Below are 25,200 nucleotides of genomic sequence, written 5' to 3' on the forward strand. Positions count from 1 at the left end.
TGCCCCCCCCACCCCCCACACACATTTGAAATGTTTGAGACCCTCCCCTGGTTATATGCTGATTGAGGAGTTGTTTTTTCTGTACATCAACATGGAACAACCGACCAATGGTGCAGCTTCATCACTCACTCACTCACTCACTCACTCACTCACTCACTCACTCACTCAGTAAGTCTGGGACAGACATTGATGTTTGAAGGACTGGCCCTGCTTTGCTGTGGTCCAGTCAAAGAATAAAGTGGAGGAAGGATACAACCACAAATAAGCCTACATTCCGCTCTGTCCCATCTCCATAGGCTACGAGTCAACAGTCACTTGTTTGAGCTTGACGAACAGCCAGGGCCGTAATCACTTGGGTTTTCCAGGTGCATTTGGTAACACAGCACATTATGTTGACTACCACCCCCTAGGCAAAAATAATTGGGCCACATAGAAACAGAGAATAATTTCGCCCCCCCTAGCCTCACCTTTAACTGAGTGCCAGCTGACATGCGACACTCCAAGGGGGGCACATCACAGACACTCAGCACTATAACTTTAATATTACCCCAGCAAAGTTGTGTTTTGCTATGGTTTGCTTTCGAGTTGGACTTTCATTTATAAAGAGAGAGTGCATGGGTGCTGAGTCAGCTGTATTTTGGTGTTTTGTCATTTCAGCTTGGCACTGCAATGAACTTAGCGGGTGGAAAAAAAGCAGTCGACCTTCTTTCTTTCTCTCTGTGACTCATGTATTGAATTAGAATATAGGAATCAGAAGCATGGGAATACGAGCACGTGGGAGTCATACATCTAATTGTTCACATATGAGAATACCTGAAACCCTTTGTATGCAATTTTGAATTCCAATGTGTACAGTTTGTCCCAATGCAGACTAATGGGCTATTTTGTTTTTGATACATATTAGACAGTAATGTAAGAGTAGATTGGACCCTGGGACTCTTATAACCGTGAGTGGGATCTGAATGTTTACCCACACACAGTTGGCTTGCAGGACCTAATGTGTTCATACTGTTAGCTTCCAAAGGTCAAATGTTGACGTTCGGTAGTCACTAATAAACTTTAGAAAACGTTACAATGCTCTTATATTTTACTTGCGGGCTTCTGCTTGGATACTTTGCCTCGCCTGGAATCACACTTGGAGATTTGGCTTTCCGATGCCCGAGCTGTACCGCGGAGCTTCAGGCAGCCTGTCCCAAAGTCTCGTCAGTATGTACAGAGATAGTGAGGGAGCCGGGCTGCGGCTGCTGTCCGCTGTGTGCCCGGCAGGAGGGGGAACTCTGCGGGGTATACACACCCAGGTGCTCCAGCGGCCTGAGGTGCTACCCGGGCACGGAGGCAGAGTTACCTTTGCAACAGCTCATCCACGGTTTGGGACGGTGTGGACAGAAAGTGGACCCGGATGTAACGCCAAGTCTGGACCACCAGGCTACAAATGGTAAGTTATATTCCTGGTGTGGGAAGTTTAAAGTTGGAGTCAGTGATTCTCGGGAATGCTTGTTGTCAAAGTTTTTTTTTTTCATAATCAGTGGGGGGAAAATCCAATGTTAAATCAAAGCCTAGGCTCTCTAAACTGGCATGTTGCTAGCTATGGCTATGATTTACCTACATTAAACAGCTTTTAATTTTACTATCGCTCGTGGTTACATCATAAACAATTAGGAGATGCAGTTTTTGTAACTACTTCTTTCACTCTTTATACTGTTACTTAACAAACAGAATGGTTGTTCATATTTAGTTATCTTCTCATACGATCACAGGAAACCAAATCTTCTGACCCAGTCAGGGTAATGATGCGAGGACGTCATTGAGGTTTTTCAAAGGGTCTTTTGTCGTAATGGAAAATGACATACAGACAAAATAAACACCATTTTATTTAGGATGACACACAAATCTGGTTACCACACATACAGTAAGCACTAAAATAAGTAATGACTAGCAGGTTCTGAAAGGCCAAAAACAAGTTCTCAACCATATGAGAGTAACTGCTTTCAATAAGCTTGTCCGTCTGTAACTTTGATGAAAGGATGAAAGTACACCAGAGGGCTATACTCCAAAAACAAACTCTAGCTTAATATTAAAACGGTTACCTGGAGGTAAAGAAGTTGCACGGATTATAGCTATGCACTGAGTCAAAACAATCATTTTCCCCCTGCACAACTGTCTTATGTCAGAGAAACCACATCTACATCAAACCGTCACAATAACTACCCGAATGAAATAACCCCAGAATCCTGCGGGGACATAGAAATGTCTAGCCTTCTCTCTCCCACATTACAGTCATTCGGGACAAAGGGTCACTATTGATTCCTGAAAATGAATGTTGACATACGCAATGTGTTTGGCAGACGTTGGCCTTTACCACATCTGGGAGCGCAAAAACAAGCAGTATCCCCCCGGTGAACCCATAACATGTCTGTAACCCACTTATCCTCATAGCTCTCCAATTGGAAGTGTCTTATTTTCATATTTTTCGATTGTTTATGGTACTTATGGTAAAGCAATTTAGTGCAAATTTCAAACCTCAATAAGTAGATTGAATTATAGAAACGTACCACGCTGTAGATATGGAAGGAGTGGGTTGTGCAATCTATATCATAACAGGTGCAACTTAGTTCCTCAATAAAGCACGTTCTTTAAGGACTGTAACTGATATATCTGGGGAGAACTCTCAAAAGTAATACATTCGAGAGGTTCTTGATGGAAATATCATTATACACTATATTACCAAACAATAAAAAATGGGATGGAATTTTTCTTCCTGACGAAATCTCCTTTTGCCTTTTTAAGAGCTTTCGAGGTTTTGTCGGGAGAGGGTAGTAAAAACAAACCCGGTTCCATTCTCTGTAACTTAAGCTAAGCCTGGTGAACTCCTGGACGCTCTCTCCGCCGTGATTTACCGTCTTCGGTGTTCAAACCAGTTCGAACACATGCAGAAAAAAGCTGAAAGTGAATATCTGATCAGACTGTGGTTTGCCCTCAGTTCACTTTGTTGTGTTTGGCTTTGTTAGGCATGAGCAACTGCTGGCTATCAGATGTCAACATCTGTCTCCTTTGTAGCCATTTAAAAAGCAACTTTTTGGATGTCGTTCTCCTGCGGTTGGTTGAGATTACGTTCTGACTCCTAAGTAACCACACGGCTCTTTTCTTGGAGGAGAGCAGGGGGCTTGCATTTTTAGGCATTTCCCTGGGGTTATTTGGTGTGATCCTGAGTTCAAGATGGCATTGTTCTCGTCAGCTTGACCTTAACTGAAGTAAACAGCATGATGACGGCCTGAGTAAACAGTCCAGAGTTCAAATAAACCTTCTGCTGCTTTCTCTGGTGTGAGCCCATTTTATAATCCCCCTCTATTATTATTTTGACATCATGTTGCCCTTTCAAAGCTGCCAATGCCATTTATGTAACATCTACTACCTCTAAGTCCTCTGCATGCTGCCGCTACAGTTTTGCAAATTTCCACAACGCTAAGGGTGACCGAAAACAGCAACGCCGATGTTTTGAATCCATGGTTCAAATTCATCCAATCTGAAAAGCTTGTAGTATTAGCAATGGCACATCATCTTCAGTGTTTCCATTTTAACTATTTTTGCAATGGGAGTTGACTTGGAAAAACGTTCTCCCGGTCCAGGTCCATAGTGGGTGTGGGAGCTTCAGTTGCCAAATGAATCTAAACATTTCCCCTTCTTTTGAATCCTGGACAAAGAAACAAAATTAATTCACTATGTTCTCTCGTGGTGTCCTGAAGTCCATGGCAGGTGTAGAGCCTCCGTCAGTGACATGGATGTATCATTGCACAACAATATTTGTCTTAGCCATTAACATTTCAACGTGTACTGTATTTGTGCATGGAAAGGGCTGTAAAGCACAGCGCAACCTTGTTCATTTGACACACTTCATTTGAAAAGTTGAAACTAAATACTTCTATTCCACAGCATTACTTCAAGTACTAGCAGGCAGTGTTCCATTGCTCAAATATTAGAGAGTTGCTCTTGAGGGCAACATAATCATATGGTGATTGGGATAAACTAAATAGGGCAGAATCAAGCCTTGAAAAGGAGTTTGTTTGTCTGACCAAGACCATGACATATTAATAGCTTATTTTTTTTTAAACCCAAAAGAAAACACAGGAAAGAAATTATACAAATATTATTTTTATATTCACTTGTGCTTTTTAAAATGTATTTAGATCAGTATTCCGTAGTGAAAGAGTGAAGACAACTGGGGGAATTCGCAAATGTGGAAGATGCAAATACATTTCTAACATGCAAAGTAAGTCCAGCCATACTCCGAACCTTAACCATCTGGTTGTTGCCACGTAGAGATGTAACACGAATAAAGTATTTTATGAATATTGTCATTAAACATTGAAGAATAATTATTCTCTCCTTCGTATTTCTACAACGAAATGCTCCAGTATGCTTTATTTTCCTGAAGTCCAACTCACCACAATCTGAAAAAAAAGTGTTTGTGTATGTGTGTAAGAGAGAGAGAGAGAGAGATAGAGAGAGAGAGAGAGTGTGTGTTCTTTTCTATTTTAAATCTTCAGACCAACAATCCTCTACTGACAGTCAATAGAAAACCCTGTAATATCCTCTGTTATGCATTATCCCTTCTAATTTCTATATTTTGTTATTGGCAGTCCAACACTGCCCTCGTTGCCCTGCAGGTGATCCTGCGCTGAGACACGCTCTCTCTCCTTCACTCGCCCTTTCAGCTCTTTAATCACTGGATAGATGCGTGCTGCACATGTACTGTGTGCACACAGGAAAAGGTGAAGCCGCAGGAGATCACTTTGGGTGGGAGCCGCATGTCGGTTCCTGCATTATTTCTGAGAAAAAGTCCCCCTGAGGTTATAAATAGGAATCCCTCCCTCCTCCGTGCTGATCTTGAAACAGTGTATGATCGAAATTGTACATCTTAGATTATACGATTACAACATTTTAGCGAGACAGAATCTACTATTCCATCAACCAGATGAACCAGTGTAGTTAAAATTAGCTCAACCTCAACATTACAATTATGCAACCATGTAAATTAATAAAAGATTCTTTATACAATAACATGGTGATCTCAAATGGGCAATTGTTGATAATGGGCTACTATTTGAATATCTCTACATTTTGCTAGAAAAACAACTGCTTATGCCAGGATCGGGATTATTGCAACCGACCAGACCAATTTAAACTATGTGATCACCATTTTAAAAAAAGGGCTACAAGACGTAATCAAAACATAAATCGCTGTCCGTAGCAATCGCCACAAGGAGCACAAATATGCCGGATCAGTCGCGTTTGGATGCAAATAGGTTTAAAGCAAAACCAGTAGTAGCAACACCTGTAAAATATACAGAAGTATACAGTGTCATCATGACGTTGCTCTCTAGCCCGTGGAAAAACAAACTCGTTCTTAGAAGGTTTCGCAACTTGAACCAACTGTGAAAAGCTCGATCAATGACCCAAAGCTACAAACTGTGTTCGCGTTGGTGGAAAAGGGGTAACTGTGTCAAGTGTTTTGGCAACGTTATGGTTATTTTGGTCTCCATAACATGGAGAGCTGTTTTCTCTTCCACTTTACTGCTGGACTTGTACAGTGTGTAACCATAATCTCCTGGTAGGTGTAATGTTATTTTCCGGTCCTCAAAGCTAATGGCCCAAATGGTTTGTTCCAAGCTAAAGAAAAAAATATTTTTGGGATTAGATTGTCAGGAGCTGACTTGCACATGTATAGGGCTTGCTCACGCCTTGCTCTTGTTCTCAGCACTACAAAACTAGACAACCAACTACACCCTGAAGAAGGCTGAAGCTGACACGCGTTGGAGTACTTTTAATGTATCTTACCCAATTGCCCATAACCTGTTCGTGCCATTTGTTTGGTCATAACTTTTCCTCAATTCCGTCAACTTAATTGCCTTCCAAGACCATCGGTGGTAGGATACCAGAAGCGCTCATGCCACATTCTTTCTAACACTAGACAACCATTTGGAATTGTGTGTCAATCCGCAGTAGAGTACCCTCATTGTCTGACATAAAGTGTAGGAGCGCCAATTGGCAACAGTGTTCCCCTTTACGGTACAACGTCATTCGGTTCGGATAACACACACACACACACACACACACACACACAGCCACATGGAAGCATAGCAACAGCGAAAGTTGAAAGAGCTATAGCTGGCCGTAAAAGGTTTGAAGGGGTCCTCTGGCTGAGCAAAACCGTCTTCATTATTCAATTTATTTTTGTCTGTTTGCCAGCTGCAGAGTTTTTTGAAGTGGCCTGGCCTTCAGAGGAACCATTTAGATTGACAATGGTTTGAAGTATACTGTAGCCCACTTTCTTGGCCGTGGAAGCACATAGACGTCTTTGAGACGATGCTTCATCGTATACGATAACAGGGCAAATACATTAATTCCAAGAAAGTCTGGAAAGACATTACTCATTCTGCGCTATGAGAGAATTGTGAAAGCATTGCTTAAAGGCAATACCCAACGCCAACACTTCCAACAGCTCAAGACAGGTAGTTTCTATGGTACTGAAGACAAAATCAACAACACAGTGTTTAGATGACAGCTGTTGGCTAAGGACTTGTTGATTTTATTCTCCCTGGAACATTTTGTTATGAGTTCCTATAAAATACCTATAGGAATGATGTCTTAAATACAACCGTAGAAATAAGCGTCAAAAAAACAACTTTCGCACCTTTACAACATGTCAATTGTTGTACCCCAGCTTAACATTCCTGCTCCATTGAGTATTGTATTTTGAAATGTGTATAGTGTTCTAGCAACACGGGAAAAGGGAAAAAATATCCCTTTTTTTATTTTCTTTTTATACCAATGCTCCCATTACATGTAAGAGGTTCCTCATCTATTTTTCAATATCATAACACAACTTGTGCTTGTGTGCTCACACACTGTAGTGAATATATCAGGGTTTTTTTCAAGCTTTAGGGTCGTGTTTGGGGACACACTGCTTTAAGTGTTGCCTTTTGTTTGGATCATCAGATCAAGATTTACCTGTCTGGGCTCTAGGGGTGGCAATTCACCGGCCCGATTATCCACTCTATACTGTCAACTATTCAACAGATTTATGAGAAATATGGTTCAGACATAGACTCAAGACTGGAGTCTTATTTTAAGACTTCAGACAAAGCAACAGTTTCCACTGCTCATGCGCAACACAGAGTCACCATGGTCATCATGCACTTCACACCAAGGTTCATCACTTGGGAGACTTGACAGTGAACCATTTCTTTCAGAATACATGCATCAATTGTATTGAATCAATGAAGCTGCAAACTTAAGTGCAGGGTTGCTTTGGGCTTGAACCTTATAGCTTACATTGGGTAGATCTGGCAGCTGAATATAAAAGCTGTAAAAAATAATTAAAAGAGGCTGGCAACTCTAAACATCTGAGTCACAAACTGTATTTTATAACAGTGTGTAACCCACGGGGATGCAAGGATCTGGATGCCAACAGGTTGGTGCCTGCTTAAATCAGCAAGCTTTAATGGTCCTTTGCTTCATTGAAAACATTTTAAATGTTCTTTCTTTTTATATCACTGATCAATCACATTTTCTTAGAGAGAGTATATGCCTGTGACCTTATTTGACTTCATTGCTAATTGCATTAAGAATGAATAACATTTATTTATTCTGTATGTACTTGTGTGTGTGCGTGTAGAAAATGCATTTGAGCTATTTTCAATCTATAGTCCCCTTTTAGGGAATCATCTATATAATTGACATTAACTACAATGACAATAAGCATGACTTGTCAGACAAATGTCTGTTGTAACGTAGAAGACACACTTACTGTGCTTTAAGGCCTATTACATGAAGAAGCACAGATAGATTTCAGTCTGTGTGTCATAGCTCCGAGGATTCATGGGGTGGGCGGGGGGCCTTTCCCTCTCAGGTGTGATTTACAACCATGGAGTCCTGCTCCTGTTTTTATAGCTCTAATTACAGACATACACACACTCTCTCACACACACTCACAGGTTGGTTAGGTCCCAAAAAAATAATCCTTACTCAGCATGAAAAGGTGCCTCCTCACGAGTCTTGACTCAACCCCGAGTCGGGCTCGGCTCTTCAATTCAGCCACATGCTTTTGTCTTGGTTTTCCTATTGTGTCAAGACAATCTGTGAACATTAAGTTTGTGATGACGATGAATATTTTGCTAAATGTCAATACAGTGTGTACACCGCCACGTATCTGCGTTGTAAAGTCACCGTCATTAGTGGCACTGCCTAGGCCTCATTTTCAGGGAATGGTTGTATTTTCTTTTTCCGTCATACTTTGTCTGTGTGTCTGTTCTGAATTAGCTTGTGAGTCTGTTGTTTGTGTTTTGTCTCTCCTGTGTCTGCCGACAAATGATGAACACACTTTGGTGCAACAGCCAGCAGGAAATGCACTCGGAGTGACCCCGCTGCTCTGAGGACAACCTGCGCAAAACTGCGTCACAGCATGCGTCCAATGTGGGCTGGATGTGGCGCTTTGCTATTTGGCAGGGAAAAAAACCTTCTCTGCGGGCCCATTTCACACTGTCGCCATAGTAATTACAGCCATTGCCAACGCCTGACCGTCCAGTCTAAAATTATAGTGACACGGGGTAGGTTGGGACACAGGATGCCTCGAGGACTAATGATGACTTGTTCTTCTAATTCCACAGATTAAGATGATTTGTGGAAGGGGGCCTGTTATTAGGAGAACTCTTGGGCTTTTTTAATAGCAGCTTTGTGATTAAAGAATAGATAGACCTAGATGAATGTGTTTAAGAGAGCAGTGGAGACAGTGGAGCCGTGCGTGTGTGTGAGTGTAACATCTGTCAATTAACTACATACCTAGAAGACAGGAGACAGATTACCTTCATGTAGGAGCAGTTCTGAGAAACCTTCCCCGAAGAACCGAATGTTACGCTGGGATTAAAAGCAGAAAAGTATACCAAGAGGTCAAATAAAGCTTTGAAGTGTTTTCCTTTAAAGACAATCACGAAGTCTGTTTTCAAGCAGGCCACATTTTATGTGCACATGCTGCAGATTAACCCGATGTCTAAGAAAGGTCTGTGTGTCTGTTTGGGTTGTAGAGGTGCACGGGACTCAGAATCCACTCACCAAGAGGCCGGCCATAGACGCTTGGTTTTGGCAGGAGTCTGCCAGAAAACAGCATCAGAGCGAGCTCAAAAGCAAGATGAAGACCAATCAACTAGAGGACCCTCGGACCCAGAGAGTGTCTCAGGTCAGAACTCAACCTTCCATTCTTCTTTTTTTTATAATGGCAATTCAGGATTAACTGCTTCAAAGTTTATAACCGATCTATTCATTCATTTATGTACAGTATAACTGTAACTCAAAGCAAGGTTGGAAAGCAGCTCGCCACTGCCATGATTAAAAGATTATTTTCCTATCATATGGGTGGCTGGAAAGTATTTAAAGGTCAGAAAGGGCAGAGGTGCAAGACGTTAATTTTTCTTTTGTGTGTTCTTTTGTGTGTCTCAAACATCAAGATTGATCCACTGGATCTGAAAGGAAGAACAAGTTGTCTGCCCTTATAATACAAAATATAAAAATGTACAATGATAAAACATGTTTGTATGCAACCATTACCGTTATCCGTTCATGTACAGTGTATCTATTTTCTTTTGATACAGGTACAGTAGCAGATAATGTAAAACAGACTCCCCACGTAACTAGGATAGGACCCTATTTGTCTTCCGTAGGTTGCATAGGACAGAATCCAGTGCAATGAATCCTTATCAAAAAGCCAGCTGTGACAAAAAGGTCAACAATGTTTTCTGGGAGCAACACAGTCTGGTACAGTGGTGCCCTCCTCTGGGCGCTCCCTCACTCAAACAAACATATGCACTAACATAGACACACACACCCACACACACAGACACACACACACACACACACACTTTGTGACTGTGAGAACAGATCCCCGTTACTCCCCCCTCCACACACACACACACACACACACACACACACACACACACACACACACACACACACACACACACACAGCAGTTCATGGGCCTTTGTAAAACTGTTATGTGAAAATGTATTTGTTGATACACCCCATTGTTGTTCAAGAATGTGAGGATATTGTGTTCATTGCAATAACTGTTCATAGTAAGAAAACAACACGCAACAAAGCTGATATCAGATCATGTAGTAATAATGACGTTATATTCTGAAATGCTATTTAGGAAATGCCTTGGTAGTTATCTTACAGATATCCGATCTACGTATATCTTAATCTGCAAAAGGCAGACCTCGTGTTTGAAAGCACATTGATTTAAGATTAAATGGTAATGTATTTCCACTTAGAACATATTTCAATTTAAGATCATTTTGGAACTACTTCTGTGCATTAATGTTGTATTTCTGATACCAAGAAGCAACATAAGCTGTGTTGACACAAAGTGGTCTTAGCCTCAATAATGGCTCACAAGGAGAATATTCAAGATGAAAAGTGACATGATTGTTTTGCTCTCCACAGTGGAATGCATGTTGGCAGTTTAATGCAGTCTATAGATTACAATTCCCGCCCCCCTATTCTTCAACGTCCACTCAACATTCCACACTATCAAACGCAGCATCACAAAAATTTAAAACAGTTCCTGGAAAAAAGCCTTAATGGAGCGGCGCACAAACACATATTCATTTCTCATGCAAATGAGCGTGGGCCCTAGGGGCTGTGGAGGCCCGTGTGTACGTCTCAACTTGGCACAACTGTTATGGGCATTTGCTCATTTTCTCCCTCCCTCACTTAACTCACACGCTTTGCAGCACAAGAAAACAGAAAAAACAAACAAAAAGTAATCATAAGCGGGACGGTGCAAAACAATTGTCAGGATCATTATGAGCAACAAAGGGGAGAACGCAATAAAAGGAGTTAGTTAGTTGTGCAGCTGGGCAGGGGGAGGGATCTCAGACAGCTGGTGTCAAGCATGGATGCACTACGTGGGTGGTCATGTGAGGTCAAGTACTGTACGCCTAATGCATGCGTTCTCCTTTGCACAACATTCATGTTATTGTTTTCATGCAGAGACCCCTTTCATTCAAGTTGCCTTGATTTCACAGCATCTTTTCCTTTTTTTCACCTTTGGGCTTATTTTCCGTTACTCCACGCGATACATTGTACATACTGTAGTACACAAACACAGTGTGTGGTAACCAAGCTTAACCAAGACATTTCATTTGTTCCATGAATGCACATTTTGGAGACAAAATGTTCTCATGGTGATAAAGTTTGTTTCCGGTTCTGGGTCACTGCTCTTGTGGTGCGATGAGTAGTGTTTGTTTGTTTATGTCTTACTTACCCCCGTACGTAAGTTAATGTGAGTGTCATTTTCGATAACCTGGCTGCTTATGTTGTCGCCTGGAGTGCTATGCTCGTATGTATGCGGCATCAGGTGATCAAGCTATGGCCGACTAGTGTTAGCAGCCAGCTTGTAGTAGCAGCAACACAAATAACACCGGGAGCATGGATTACACAACTATTCTGTTGACACCCGTATTCCTGCTGTACTTGTTGGACTATCTACACTGCTTTACTGACAGATAAAGCATCCCGATTAGCCAACAGGTCACCTACTCCAGAGACTTTCTACCACAGCTGCAATTTTATTCCCACCTCGCTGCAGTGGCAGAGAAGCTCCCGGAGGAAATACAGCACAGGCACCAGGCGGATTAAACAAATACCTCACAAGGCAAAAAGAAGGTAACAAGAAGGGGAAAGAAAGAGGCTGGAATCGGAGCCAGACTTAAGCAAGAGGAAGGTAAACATTGTGCACTTCACTCTGTAATATTAGCCAACGTGCGCTCATTGCGCAATAAGTCTGATGAACTGTAAGCAAATATCAACCAGATGCATGAATATCGGACTGCTTCAATGAACTGAAACATGGTTGAATGAGAATGATTACAACGACATAATGTGCATAGATGGCTTCGGGTCCCCAAGAAGACCTGATCAGGACACTTTGCAGACAGGAAAACAGTGCTGTGGTGGTGTCTGTTTTTAAATCAACACACGCTGGTGTATGACGATGGTTGTTAGGGAAAAGCTGTGTAATACCGACATTGAACTCCTGGCTGTCTCCCTTTGTCCTTTTTATCTGCCCAGAGAATTTCCCCCAAAAAAATGTTATCGTTGTTTATATTCACCCCAGAGCTCAAGCAGCCTCAGCTACAGAACACATTAGAAAACCCTTAGACAAACTTGAACTGATATCCCCAGACGCCCCCTGGCTCTGAGTATGAGAAGAAGGAGGTAAACAGAGAGGTCAAGCGTGCCATAAAAATTGCCAAGCTGAAATACAAAAACAAGGTGGACCTCGTCAGGGTCTTAAGAACATGGCAGCAGTAAACTCCATCTCCACCAGCCGCAAGCCGATTCAGGTCGCCGGCAGCAGCTCAACATCACTCCCTAATGGCCTAAATGCTTTCTTCACCAGATTTGAGAATGACAATAGCATCCAGCTAGAGTCAATCATCTTCCACACTACAACCTGGCAAATCTTCCCTTACCATAAACACTGATGGTCAGAGCCCTCAAAAGTACCACAATTGACACAGCTCCTGGACCGGACAACATCTGTAGGGGGACCCTAAGGTTCTGTGCTGAACATCAGCTCCTGTTTCACACATCCATGACCAGCGGCACAGTCCCCAAGATGTGGTAACATTCCACCCTGATTCCAATCCCAACACATTACCTGACGCCTAAAGATGGCGGCGCGCATGGACGCAGCGGCTCTTGGCTCTCTGATTAAGTGTATTATGCTTGTGTTGTTTGTGTTTTTAGTGTGTCTTAGGACATGGTGTCTAGCTACGTAAACATATGTTCAGCCACACAGAGCTCCTGAACATTGATTACGTTGTCAGGTTGCAGTTACGAGCGACTTCCAGCGGAATCATAACATAACATAGCGAGGTCACCGGAGTCGTCTTGGATTGTTGTCGGCCCAAGCAAGCGGCGAAGGCGGCGCAAGCAGAAGCGGGGTTGCAGAGCGGGTCTTCTAGCCCGGCTACAGAAACAGCCACTCAAACCTCCATTACCCAGCATCTTCCTGACTAACGCAAGATCCATTGTTCACAAAATCGTCGAATTGTAATTACATCTAGCAGCCAACAGCTTTGTTCGCGATTGCTGTGTCATGATCATCACAGAGACCTGGCTACATCAGCTGATCCCGGATGTGTCAGTTCTACTAGCGGGACGCACTATCCACCGCTCCGACAGGAACAAGGACTCCGGTAAGAGCAGAGGAGGGGGACTGTGTGTTTACGTTCACAATGATTGGTGCGCAAGCAGTAAGAGCACATACATTCACTGCTCCCCGGACATAGAAGCAATGACAGTAGTTTGCAGACCCTTCTATCTGCCCAGAGAGCTGACAGTGGTAATTATCACTGCTGTTTATATTCCACCAGATGCAAATGTTAGCATAGCTCTTACCTACCTACATGATAGTGTCAATAAACAGCAGCAAGCTCATCCAGATGGGGTACACATCATCGTTGGGGATTTTAATCAAGCATGCCTGAAGACAGTCCTTCCCAGATTTGTACAGTATGCACACTGCTCCACAAGAGGAAACAACACACTGGACCGTGTCTATTCGAACATAAAGCATGCTTATAGAGCAGTCCCCCTCCCACATCTGGGCCTGTCTGACCATCTTTCGCTGCTCCTCATCCCAGCATACACTCCCCTTAGGAGGAAAACCAAGCCGGTAACAAAGACTGTGAAAACCTGGCCAGAGGGTGCACTCTCCCAACTGCAGGACTGCTTCGCTCACACAGATTGGAGTATCCTTGAACAACAGGATCTACAGGGCTTCACTGACACCGTATTGTCGTACATCAAATACTGCACTGACAATGTGACGGTTGATAAAAACATCAAAGTCTATCCAAACCGAAAGCCCTGGATGACAAGCGAAGTCCAGTCACTCCTGAGAGCCCGAAACGCCGCCTTCAAAACAAAGGACAATGCCCTGTCCAGCGTGGCGAGAGCGGACCTGAGGAGAGGCATTAAAGGTGCGAAGAAGGCCTACAAAAGTAAGGTTGAGGGCCATCTGACAAACAACAACCCACGTCAAGTGTGGCAGGGATTAAAACATATCACAAACTACAACAGCAGCCCCTCAGTGACCATCAGTGCAATTAAACCATTTATTTGCCCGCTTTGAGGCAACAAGGCCCAACATAGACATGCTGACCCCTCCGACCACAAGCCAACACACACTCACTATCCAGGAACATCAAGTGAGTCGTGTATTCAGGTCAGTGCACACAAGAAAAGCCACCGGACCTGATGGAGTGCCTGTCGAAGTAATTAAAGCATGTGCTGATCAGCTGGCAGTGGTCTTCACCAAGATCTTTAACCTGTCCCTGACACATGTCCCACCATGTCTCAAGTCGGCTACCATAATCCCTGTTGCCAAAAATTCAACTATCAATAACCTCAGTGACTACAGACCCATAACACCAGTGGTTGCAAAACGTTTTGAGAGGCTTATGACTCATCACATACAAGAATGCCTCCCTCCAACCTTTGACCCCTTCCAATTTGCATACAAAGCAAACCGATCCACTGATGATGCCATCTCCACAGCCCTCCAAGGCAAGGCAAGGCAAGGCAAGTTTATTTATATAGCACAATTCAGACACAAGGCCACTCAAAGTGCTTTACAGGGGCAAGATTAGAATACATAAAACACATTATAAAACATTTAAAAGCAAATAAAATGAAAACTCGATTTAAAAACATTTAAAAGCAAATAAAAGAAGCAAATAAAATGAAAATTGCAGGTTAAAATGGAAACAAAAAAGTCTTCAGACTCGATTTAAAAGAGCTGAGAGTTGCAGCAGACCTCAAGTTCTCTGGGAGTTTGTTCCAGATTTTTGGTGCATAATAACTAAAAGCTGCTTCTCCTTGTTTAGTCCTAACTCTAGGGACTGTAAGTAGACCTGTCCCAGACGACCTAAGGGCTCTGGACGGTTCATAACGTATCAGCATATCAGTAATGTATTTTGGCCCTAAACCATTTAGTGCTTTATAAACCAACATCAGTATTTTGAAATCAATTCTTTGAGTGACTGGAAGCCAGTGTAAAGACCTCAGAACTGGGGTAATGTGATCTACTTTTTTGGTCCTAGTGAGGACTCGAGCAGCAGCGTTCTGAATTAGCTGAATCTGTCTGATTGATTTTTTTGGAAGGCCAGCAAGGACACTGTTACAGTAGTCAAGTCTACTAAAGATAAATGCATGGACAAGTTTTTCTAAATCTTGCTGAGACATAAGCCCTTTAATTCTTGATATGTTTTTTAGGTGGTAGTAGGCTGATTTATTAATTGATTTTATGTGTTTCTTGAAATTCAAGTCGGAGTCTACAACAACACCAAGATTTCTGGCTTGGGGTGTGGTTTCTAACATAACGGATGTAAGCTGTGCGCTGACTTTTAATTGCGCTGACTCCACACAGCACTCAGCCACCTAGAACACCTGGGGACCTCCGTAAGGATGCTCTTCGTCGACTACAATGCCGACGAAGATTTGCCCTCCTTAGATGACATCGCCAGCTCTCGATGCCTCTCAAGGACAAGCAAGATCATCCGTGACCACCTCCATCCCAGCCACCACCTGTTCAGCCTACTGCCCTTTGGTAGGAGGTACAGGAGCCTGAAGAGCAGAACCAACAGACTGGCTAACAGCTTCTTTCCTTGGGCAATCAGGACACTTAACACTCATAAAACATAAAACATTACATACATATACCTCACTTTCCACAAGTGCAATATGCTTTCTGCCTTTTATATTTATTTATTATGACATTGCCTGTCCTTGTCTTGTTCCAAATGTTTTTTTTGTTATTTCTGTGTCTTGTTTTTATACTATTTTAACTTAAATTGCTTGTTTGTTTCTTGTATGCATAATGCACCTTCAGTTGGCACTCCCAATTCCGTTGTATAGGAGACTGTACAATGACAATAAAGACTATCTCATCTTATCTTATCTTGTCTTATCAAAACAGGGCAACACAAATGTTCTGAATGACCTCCGGCCTGTGGCTCTCACCTCCCTGGTAAAAAAAAGGCTATGGAGAGAGTCATAAAAACACACATCACCAAAATACACAACACTCTAGTTGATCCACTCCGGTTTGCATACCGGGCTGGCAGAGGGGCCAATGATGCAAAGTTATTTAATATGGACACCATCCACAAGCAACTGGAAACCTCCAACATTACAGCCATACTTCTGTATTCAGATTATTCCTCAGCATTCAACACCATGCAGCCACACATTTTAGCTGGGAGACTGATCACCTGCTTTCACCTGGACCACCAACTCACTCTAAGGATTATAAACTATCCTACCAACAGGTCCCAGGTTAACGACACATCCTCTTCACTTCCACTGGCTCCGAGCAAGGCTGTGTCCTCTCTCCACTCCTCTTCATCTTATACACTGATGACTGCAGGACCACCCAGCCAAACTATCACATGGTCAAATTTGCTGACGACACTGTCCTCCTGTCTCTGCTTTCCACACAACACCACAGCTTAGCTCTGCAGGAGTTTGTGAGGTGGTGCGAGATCTCCTCTCTGGAGCTGAATGTTGACAAAACACAGGAGATGATCATAACCTTCTCCAGCATGCAGAGGCAGCTGGCTGAGGCAATCACCACCACCATACAGGGGAGGCTAGTGTAGATTGTGGAGGAGTACAAATACCTGCGCATAATATTACTCAGATTCTCCTTTAACACAGATGAGATCCTCAGAAAATGCCAGCAGCAACAATATATATATATTCTCATGACATTCTACTACGCCGTTATTGAAAGCATAATAACCTTTTCCTTCAACCTGCTGGTTTCCATCAATCACACTACGAGAACGGAACCGCCTGATGAGCACAGCCAAAGTCAGCTCAAAAATCATTGGACACCCTGTCGGATCTCTTCCCACCCAATGTGAACAGCAGACACTGAAATCTGCCCGGAGGATCCCTCACACATCATCATGTTTCCCCGTGTTTGAGAGGCTCCCCTCAGGACGCAGACTTTGCTGCCCATGCTGCAGGACACAGAGGAGGAAGGCTACCTTTATCCCCAGGGCTCTCCAGCTCCTAAACACACATCCCCCCCCCCCCCCCCCACACACACACACTTCACCCCACCCCACCCCACTTTATTCTGAAGTAAACATACTTTTTAACATGGACTTTTTTCAAGTGGACTACCTATGCATATTATTGCTCTTTTAACATCTACAGAAATGTTAAGGTCTAAGTTCAAGATGTATAGTCCATTAGCATGGCTCGGACTGATTTGTCCGAGATATTGATTAACTCATAACTGTTTAAAGCTACAGTGCGTTACTTTTTCATATAAAGAACAAAGGTTGCATTCAACAAGTTGACACAATGTAGATTGACCGCATGTACATTCGGCCACAGTCTTGTTTGAATTCCAGATGGGGGCAACAGAAGTTTCCATAGCTTTAATGGAAAGTGTCTTGCATACAATACTCACATGTGATGTGTGTTTAAAGTGTTACTGGTTGTCTTCTCTTCTCTGTACTTGCACATGAAGCAACCCCTCCTTAGACCAGATTTCACCATCCTTTGAGTGAGGAACGCGGCCAGACGCATTCGCCTGCAGTCCCGAGTGTCCATTTGGTTGGAGGGAAGCAGTGGGATTGACCTCTACTTCAAGGAATGTTGTCCAGTCCTTGTATGTGCGCGTCAAAGTGACACAACCGGCAGAGAAAAATGAGGGCATGTGACTGACTGCAGTGAGTGCCAACCTCTGTGATTTGGGTTAATGACAATGCTGTAAAGAGTTCAAGAATCTGTCCGGTTTATATTTGAAGTTATTTACTGTTGGAGAAAACTGTGGGGTCAGCAGTCCCGTTCATCTCTGGCGCTGTCCTTTAGCCAAGCAGGATGCGGCCATCTCTTGATGCTTTCATTATTTTGCCATTCAATTGCAAAGCACAGAATATAAGCAAGCACTATTCCCTGAAAAAGAGGTCAATCCCACCCCATTTCTTCAAACTTTCTGGACACTGGATACGCTTGCGAAAACTCCCAATTTCACCATAAGCAATTCGGAATAAAAATCCACTGTCCCCCCGCTATGCGCAAAAAAAGCCTTTTAAAGTTCAGACAAAGCTAATATGAGGCTCCGACGGTGAGTGAGAGGGAGATGACTTTGGCTCAGCAAAGAAACGCTGTGTGTACTGTGGAAACATGAAAGGAAGAAAAGAGTAGTTCAAATGATACCCACATGATTTGTGTCATCTAGACTGCTGACGCCTCACGTTAGCTTCTAGAAAGCATACATTTGCTCGAGATGAGGTCTGTGAATTGAGTTCCTTATGATCTCTCCAAGGCCAGTATGGAAAGAAGGAATCATTACAGCAAACCAATAACTCTTTTTGGAAGTACTGTACATGTGGCATGTGAGTATTGTATGACATGATATGGCCCGGACCCATCCTTTTAATATATGGGAGCAGTGTTTGTACTGAGGTGTGGGTTTATGATGTGTGTCTCCATTATGAGGCAGTGACAGAAAGAAAGAAAGAAAGAAAGAAAGAAAGAAAGAAAGAAAGAAAGAAAGAAAGAAAGAAAGAAAGAAAGAAAGAAAGAAAGAAAGAAAGAAAGAAAGAAAGAAAGAAAGAAAGAAAGAAAGAAAGAAAGAAAGGTTACCTTTCACTCTCTATCCATATGTTCAGATGTCCGATAAGGTTTGTGGCAGACTTCGCCTCCTCCTGGTTCTTCTCTCTCATCCTCAGCCAACTAATCATAAGACTGGACCTCTTTGATCCCACTGGCAGCCACATACACTGTGTGTGTGTTAGTGTGTGTGTTAGTGTGTGTGTGTGTGTGTGTGTGTGTGTGTATGTGTGTGTGTGTGTGTGTGTATGTGTTGTGATAAATTGTTTTCATGCATGTGGCTATATCGTAAGTGTGTGTTTGTTGTCTTCCATGTTATAGGAACAGCAGTGCGCACATTTTTAGGTAAGTAGGTGAACATGTGTCTGTACAGACTTTCATGTGTGTATGTGTGTGTGTGTGTGTGTGTGTGTGTGTGTGTGTGTGTGTGTGTGTGTGTGGCCGTGACCACCTGCTGAGTTAAGCACCCCAGCCACTCTGCCAGACTCACATCAATAATATTGGCTGAACTTTCTGCTTGCTTAACTGCACCTCATAAAAATGTTAGCCATAAATGTGTGTATTTGTGACATTTTTACTAGACACACAGAAGTATTTTGTTTCTTCATTCTTTTTCTTGGACATAGCCCATATATTGGCCTAACTTACGGGCATTAAAACAAGTAGGAATATAAAGACAACGGTTCAGTACAAACGCACAAATACATTTAGAGAAAAAAATATCTTCAAGTCAATTAGATAAAATAACAAGGAAGCTAGAAAAAGCGTACGCTTTTTTAAAATTTTTTGTTGATTTTAATCCTGAAAAGGCAAATGGTTATTTCAGGAGAAGTGTATTTAAGTTGTGATATGATATGTATTTATATATATGTTTTATTGTATTCTATGTATTGTATTCTATGTTGACCTGCACATGGACTGCAGACAGAAATTAGCAAACTGGTATAATCAGGTAAAAAGCATCTTTTTGCTCTTTGAGGTCAATGTTATTTTTGCCCATGGTCCCTGACAACAGAACTAATAAACTAAACTAAACATTATTAATATTGGCATCTTCAATGTTCCCTCTCCTTTCAGAGCGCCTGTCAGCAGGAGCTAGACATGGTCTTAGAGGAGATCTCCAAAATGACCTCTGATGATAACAGAGGCCCGCTGGAGAACCTGTACGAGCTCAAGTTTCCAAACTGTGACAGACATGGACTGTACAACCTCAAACAGGTGAGCCACGGACAGAGCATGTCTTTAACAGTCACATGTAACATGCAACAATGGCCGCTAACGTGATAACTGGTTAATAATATATATATATATTTTTTTTTAATGTAATAAGAGCCATTAATGTAGTCACTTGCCAATAACGTACATTTATGATCCACAAATGTCTATTATGTAGGGGTTGTTTGTGTGGTCAGGTATTTTCTACACCGTGTGCACAATTATTAGGCAAGTTGTATTTTTGAGGATTAATTTTAGCAACTACAGTGCTCTCAGTCAATCCAAAATGTTAATGAACCTAAACCGGAATGTTTACGAAAGTAAAAGTGAGGTTTTGTCTTTCTTACGAGAATATATATATGTTTTGCTATTATTAGGCAACTAAATAAAAAAACTTAAATTTTCCCATCTCACTTGTTTATTTTCATCTGTTAAAGTGAGAATAATAAAACAACTCAAAATTTACAAATAAAAATTTCCGACAAAAATCAGTGACCAATATAGCCACCCTTCTTTTCAATTATTGTCACAAGCCTTCCATTCATGGAGTCGGTCAGTTTCATGAACAATGATCAACTTTTTGTGCAGCAGCAACCACAGCCTCCCAGACACTGTTCCGAGAGGTGTACTGATTTCACACACACAGAAGGAAATGATACTATGTAGCCATAAATCAAACTTAAATTAGTTAATATATGAGTATATTTTTACTCTATCGGCTCAAGTTGCTATATTTTCACAGGATTTTTTTAAAACCAGGCCAATAATGTAACAACCAGACAATAATGTAGGCTTATGAATTGTAACATTATGGGAAAAAACGTTTTAATGTTAATGGTTCAGACTTATTATTATTTTATTGGGAAATCACCACATTATCGGCTTTTATTACATTGAAAACTGAAAAAATTAGTACATTTAATGGCTGTTATTACATCATTTGTTGCAATGCGTCACACCATTTTACCCAGCATTAAGTGTGAACAAACTTACATCATACAATCAGAGGCGCCCAAACTTTATCAGACAGAACTTTGTACACCATCACTGGAAAACATTGTTAACGTGTCAACACTCATGACATCATGCTTACATCATGTTAGACAAAACTGACAACACGCTTTAGGTTAATGCTCAAAGCAGGCACAACAACTGTTGTTTTCGTTTAAACATGTTTTTCAAATATTTGTACAAGGGGGCTGTAGAATAATTGATAGACCCACACTGACAAGGAAGGGGGGGGGGACCTTCAAGTGGGAGAAATGTAAGCAATGCACGAACAGCAACAGGATGACCCGCCAACCAAGACTGGAAAAATATCTCAACAAATAAAAACATCCAAAAATACAGAAAATAAACTATTTATGGATTCCAGGAAAAATGACTCACCAGAGAAGAGGTTTGCAAGAATGGCTTAATATCTGAAAGCAATAGTGAGACCCCTGGGATATTTTAGGGTCTCGAGGAAATAAATCCAGGTTTCACGTTGAAGAAAGCTGATTTGCGCAATCCTCACATCATTTAACCCCCTCTACCTTCTCAGTGCCGCTGAATCTTGGTGCACTCATGTATATTCTATTTTTTAACAATGATCACCTAAAGGGGTTGGCTTGGTCCACATGATATCATCAATTGTGTGCCTACATAAACTTCCACAGACCTCTCCTTGGCTATGTGTATGACGAAAACCTGCAGGCAACTTTCCCAGGGCCTCAGATCTCCAGGGGCAACCCTTTCTAAAAGCCTGAAGGTCCTGCTTTATTACCATACTCTTATGCCCCTGTCTTGAAGAAGGGCCCTACTGTGTATTAAATCTAGTTTTTTATAGGGAGGAACAGGGGGCTAATAAGGACCCAGCATTATACGTTCACCGCAGGGGCCTTCTAAGTTGGTTAATCAGCCATGACCGTGTGGGTCAAAATGTTGCCTGTTTATTTATCTAATAAAGTTCTGGAGCGTGCAGATCCTTCGGTCCTTTTTCCTTCGCTGAATCTGCTCACCAATCTGGCCCACATACAGCACCGGATGTGCACACCAGCAGGCCCCCAGGAGCAGTGCCAGAATAATATGCAACCATGGGCTAAGTGGCCAAGTTTGGACCCTGAACCCTGGACCCAGAATATGATCCCGCCATTCACTCCAGTGCAAACTGGGAATATGATTCGGTCAGGAAGTATCCACTTTAAATTGCACTGAGCAACTTTCCATTGAAATGGATAGGACCCCATATTTTCAATTTGCCTTCCTTCATATAATACGTCCGTGGTGTACACAAGCACTGATCACGGTAATTAAAAAAAAAAAGTCTTGTCAAGGTTGCATATGTAGGTACAAGATACAGTTTGCGAGGATTGTTTTTATAGGAAATGCCTCGAAAAATTATAATAATCTATGAACGGAACGGTGTCTCGGTTATGGGGAGAGAGAGAGAGAGAGAGAGAGAGAGAGAGAGAGAGAGTTATTTGATTGCATTTGGCACCCCGATGCTGTATTGTGTGCCACAGGAAGAAATAAAAACATTCCTCCTTATCATTCATTCAAATTCAACTTCCGCCCGTTAGTGCTCGGATGGTGAAACATTCCATCTCGGCTTGTCAGCGGACTAATTTTTCACATTGAAAAACTCAAAAACGAAGACTGAGAAATGCGGGGCAGGAAAAGCAGCTGTTGTGGATGGGGTGGAAACTGTAGCAGGAATGTGACATTGCCGGTCTACTACCCCCCGATCAGTGATGTCACAGCAGGTGTTGTTCCAGAGCCGCTGTCAAAGGCAAAAACACCTGCTCTGACATCACTCACTAAAAGTTTTGGCCCGGGATTTTGTGGCAAGTCGATGGAACGATGGACGGAGCCCATATAGAGTGGGATTCACCGTTGACTTCTTATAGTGCTTTCTGGTGAAACACGCAAGAACAGAGTGGTTGCAGATGTCCCCAGGTTTCAAATAATGTATGCTGGCAGGTTTTTGGTAAAGTCGGATTAGCGTGACTTTGATGATGGATCGAGAAGCTTCTGATGTGATCAGTATCAATGAAGGTTATTGTGCCTATACACGTGTTAGACATTTCAGTTTGGTTCCAACTTGATCACACCACTTTTTTCCCCTTCACGCGCACACAGAGACGCACACACACACACACACACACACACACACAAAGACACACGCACAAACACATACTATACTGTATCATTTTGTTTAGTTCTGCTTTGGATTTCCCCTCTATTCCCTTCCACACACACACATACATACACACACACACACACACACACACACACACACACACACACACACACACACACACACACACACACACACACACACACACACACAAACAAAAACCTCTCTTGTGTCCGCCTGGCAAAATCGCCCTGGCAAAAAAATATAACCTCCCCCTCACTCCCACCTGCCACCACTCTCCACTAAACACCCCCCCACCCCCACCCCCCCTTTTTTTATAAAATTACACATACACACCATCCTCTTCCTTAACACTCCGCTCTAACACACACACACACACACATACACAAATGCGCCCACAAACACACATAGACACACTCAAACACGCACACAACACACACACCAATGTGCGGGGAGATGTTGTCATCATGAATGAGGCAACAGCTTCTGAGCTCAAGGTTACAAGGCAATAAAACTGCTTGGCCTTCTTCATGGGAAGACTTTTGTTAAGCCGAGGAACGAACCGTGCTTCCGACCGGCGGGGGCTTGAATTTGAATGTGCGCTCGTCCATAGAAATCAGGACAGGAGGGAGGACAAACAAGGTCACATATCCAGTGTGTTCTCGCAAAAAAAGGATTGTAGAGCAGAAAAGAAGATTTGAATGGGAGCCACCTTTTTCCTAGAAGAAGCTAGGGCTCTCTCATCCACTCGGCCAATTTTCATCACTGGCCACAACAACAGCATTGTTTTGGAAGCGGAGTCCTTCTGTTCCCAGGGGAGGAACACTGTACCTCCACAACACTCGGCTCCCTTTTGGAGTCTCTTCCCTCCTTGTTGCGGGGTAATTACTGTAACTGTCACTTTTTTTGTTCTTTCTCATCGAGGGAAGAAAATGGAAAGTCTTTTCTTTTGCCCCCACCCTAGCTCTTCATTCTTTTAGCCGTCCCTCCGCGCGGCCGCCCCGTGTGCGCGGCGTAAACTGTGTCCACTTCGATTACGACCTCATTTCTGAGGAGAGGGGCGGGTGGGCTCTGCGGGGGGGGGGCTCGTCCAGGATTAGGGACGGGAGCTCGTCTACTGGCATGCCTGTGTGTGTGTGTGTGTGTGCGTGTGTGTGCGTGTGTGCGCGTGTGTGTGTGTGCGTGTGTGATGGCATGTGTGGCTGTGTGAGTAGGGGCATGACCTGAGAATGGGCTGTTATTGGGCGAATGTTGTCCCAGCCGAGCCACGGCCTTCACTCTAGTCCAATGGCCCTTCGCCACAGATCCCCCGCAAGCACACTAACACACATATACACACAAACACATCTCAAGCCACCGTACATCATGCTCCATTAACGCAGTCCCCACTTCCCCACTGTGCATCTTTGCCCCTCCCTAGCTTTCTCCAGTGTGTCCATAGTTTGTGTTTCTCTCTCGCTCTCTCTCTGTCTCTCTCTCTCTCTCTGTCTCTCTGTCTCTCTCTCTCTCTCTCTCTCTCTCTCTCTCTATCTCTCTCTCTCCAGTGCAACATGTCCACCCACGGCCAGCGGGGAGAGTGCTGGTGCGTTGACCCCTTAACTGGAGTCCAGATTCCGGCAACGCCTAGAGTCCGAGGGGATCCCAACTGTAACCAGTTTCAGGAGGAGCTGAGAGTGATGCCCACTGAAGCAGGATCTCAGTAGTCTCACAGCTCCAAGTCAGGGAACATTTGTCTATTAATAGGGGTTGTTCTATTAGACATCTAAAGAAGTTGCCATATTGTATGGGATTTGCTGGCAATAAAAATGATATGAACTATATGTATAATATATTTAGCATTATCCTTTTAAAGCTATTGTGCGTAACTTCTGGTGCCCCATGAGTAATTCTTCGGTTATCAGGCACAGATTGTATACCTTCTGCTGTACGTCCAGGTTCTTTCTTAGCAGTGGAATCAAGACTGAACATGTTGTTGGGGGTGACACCTGTTTGTAAGAGCTGCCACATTGAGAAATACAGAGAGTATTGGGAAGTGATAGGCTTGATCAACATTGTGTCAACTCATTTGGCAATGGCTTGAATGTAACCGATATTCATTTATAAGAAAAAACTATGCACTATAGCTTTAAAGCTGCAGCTCAACAAGCAGTAA

At 42.8% G+C, this 25,200-nt stretch overlaps 1 protein-coding gene across 1 annotated transcript; it reads left to right on the forward strand.

Moving 5' to 3' along the window:
- Positions 1-1,074: 1,074 nt before the first annotated feature.
- On the forward strand, positions 1,075-24,751 carry igfbp2b (insulin-like growth factor binding protein 2b; the record flags this gene model as incomplete). Its single annotated transcript, XM_080037767.1, has 4 exons — positions 1,075-1,435; positions 9,081-9,232; positions 19,772-19,912; positions 24,593-24,751. The coding sequence occupies 4 exons, from the start codon at positions 1,075-1,077 to the stop codon at positions 24,749-24,751; spliced, it is 813 nt and encodes a 270-aa protein (XP_079893893.1).
- Between the last annotated feature and the right edge of the window lie 449 nt (positions 24,752-25,200).

Source organism: Ammodytes marinus (assembly GCF_949987685.1).
Source record: "Ammodytes marinus genome assembly, chromosome: 12".
NCBI lineage: Eukaryota > Metazoa > Chordata > Actinopteri > Uranoscopiformes > Ammodytidae > Ammodytes > Ammodytes marinus.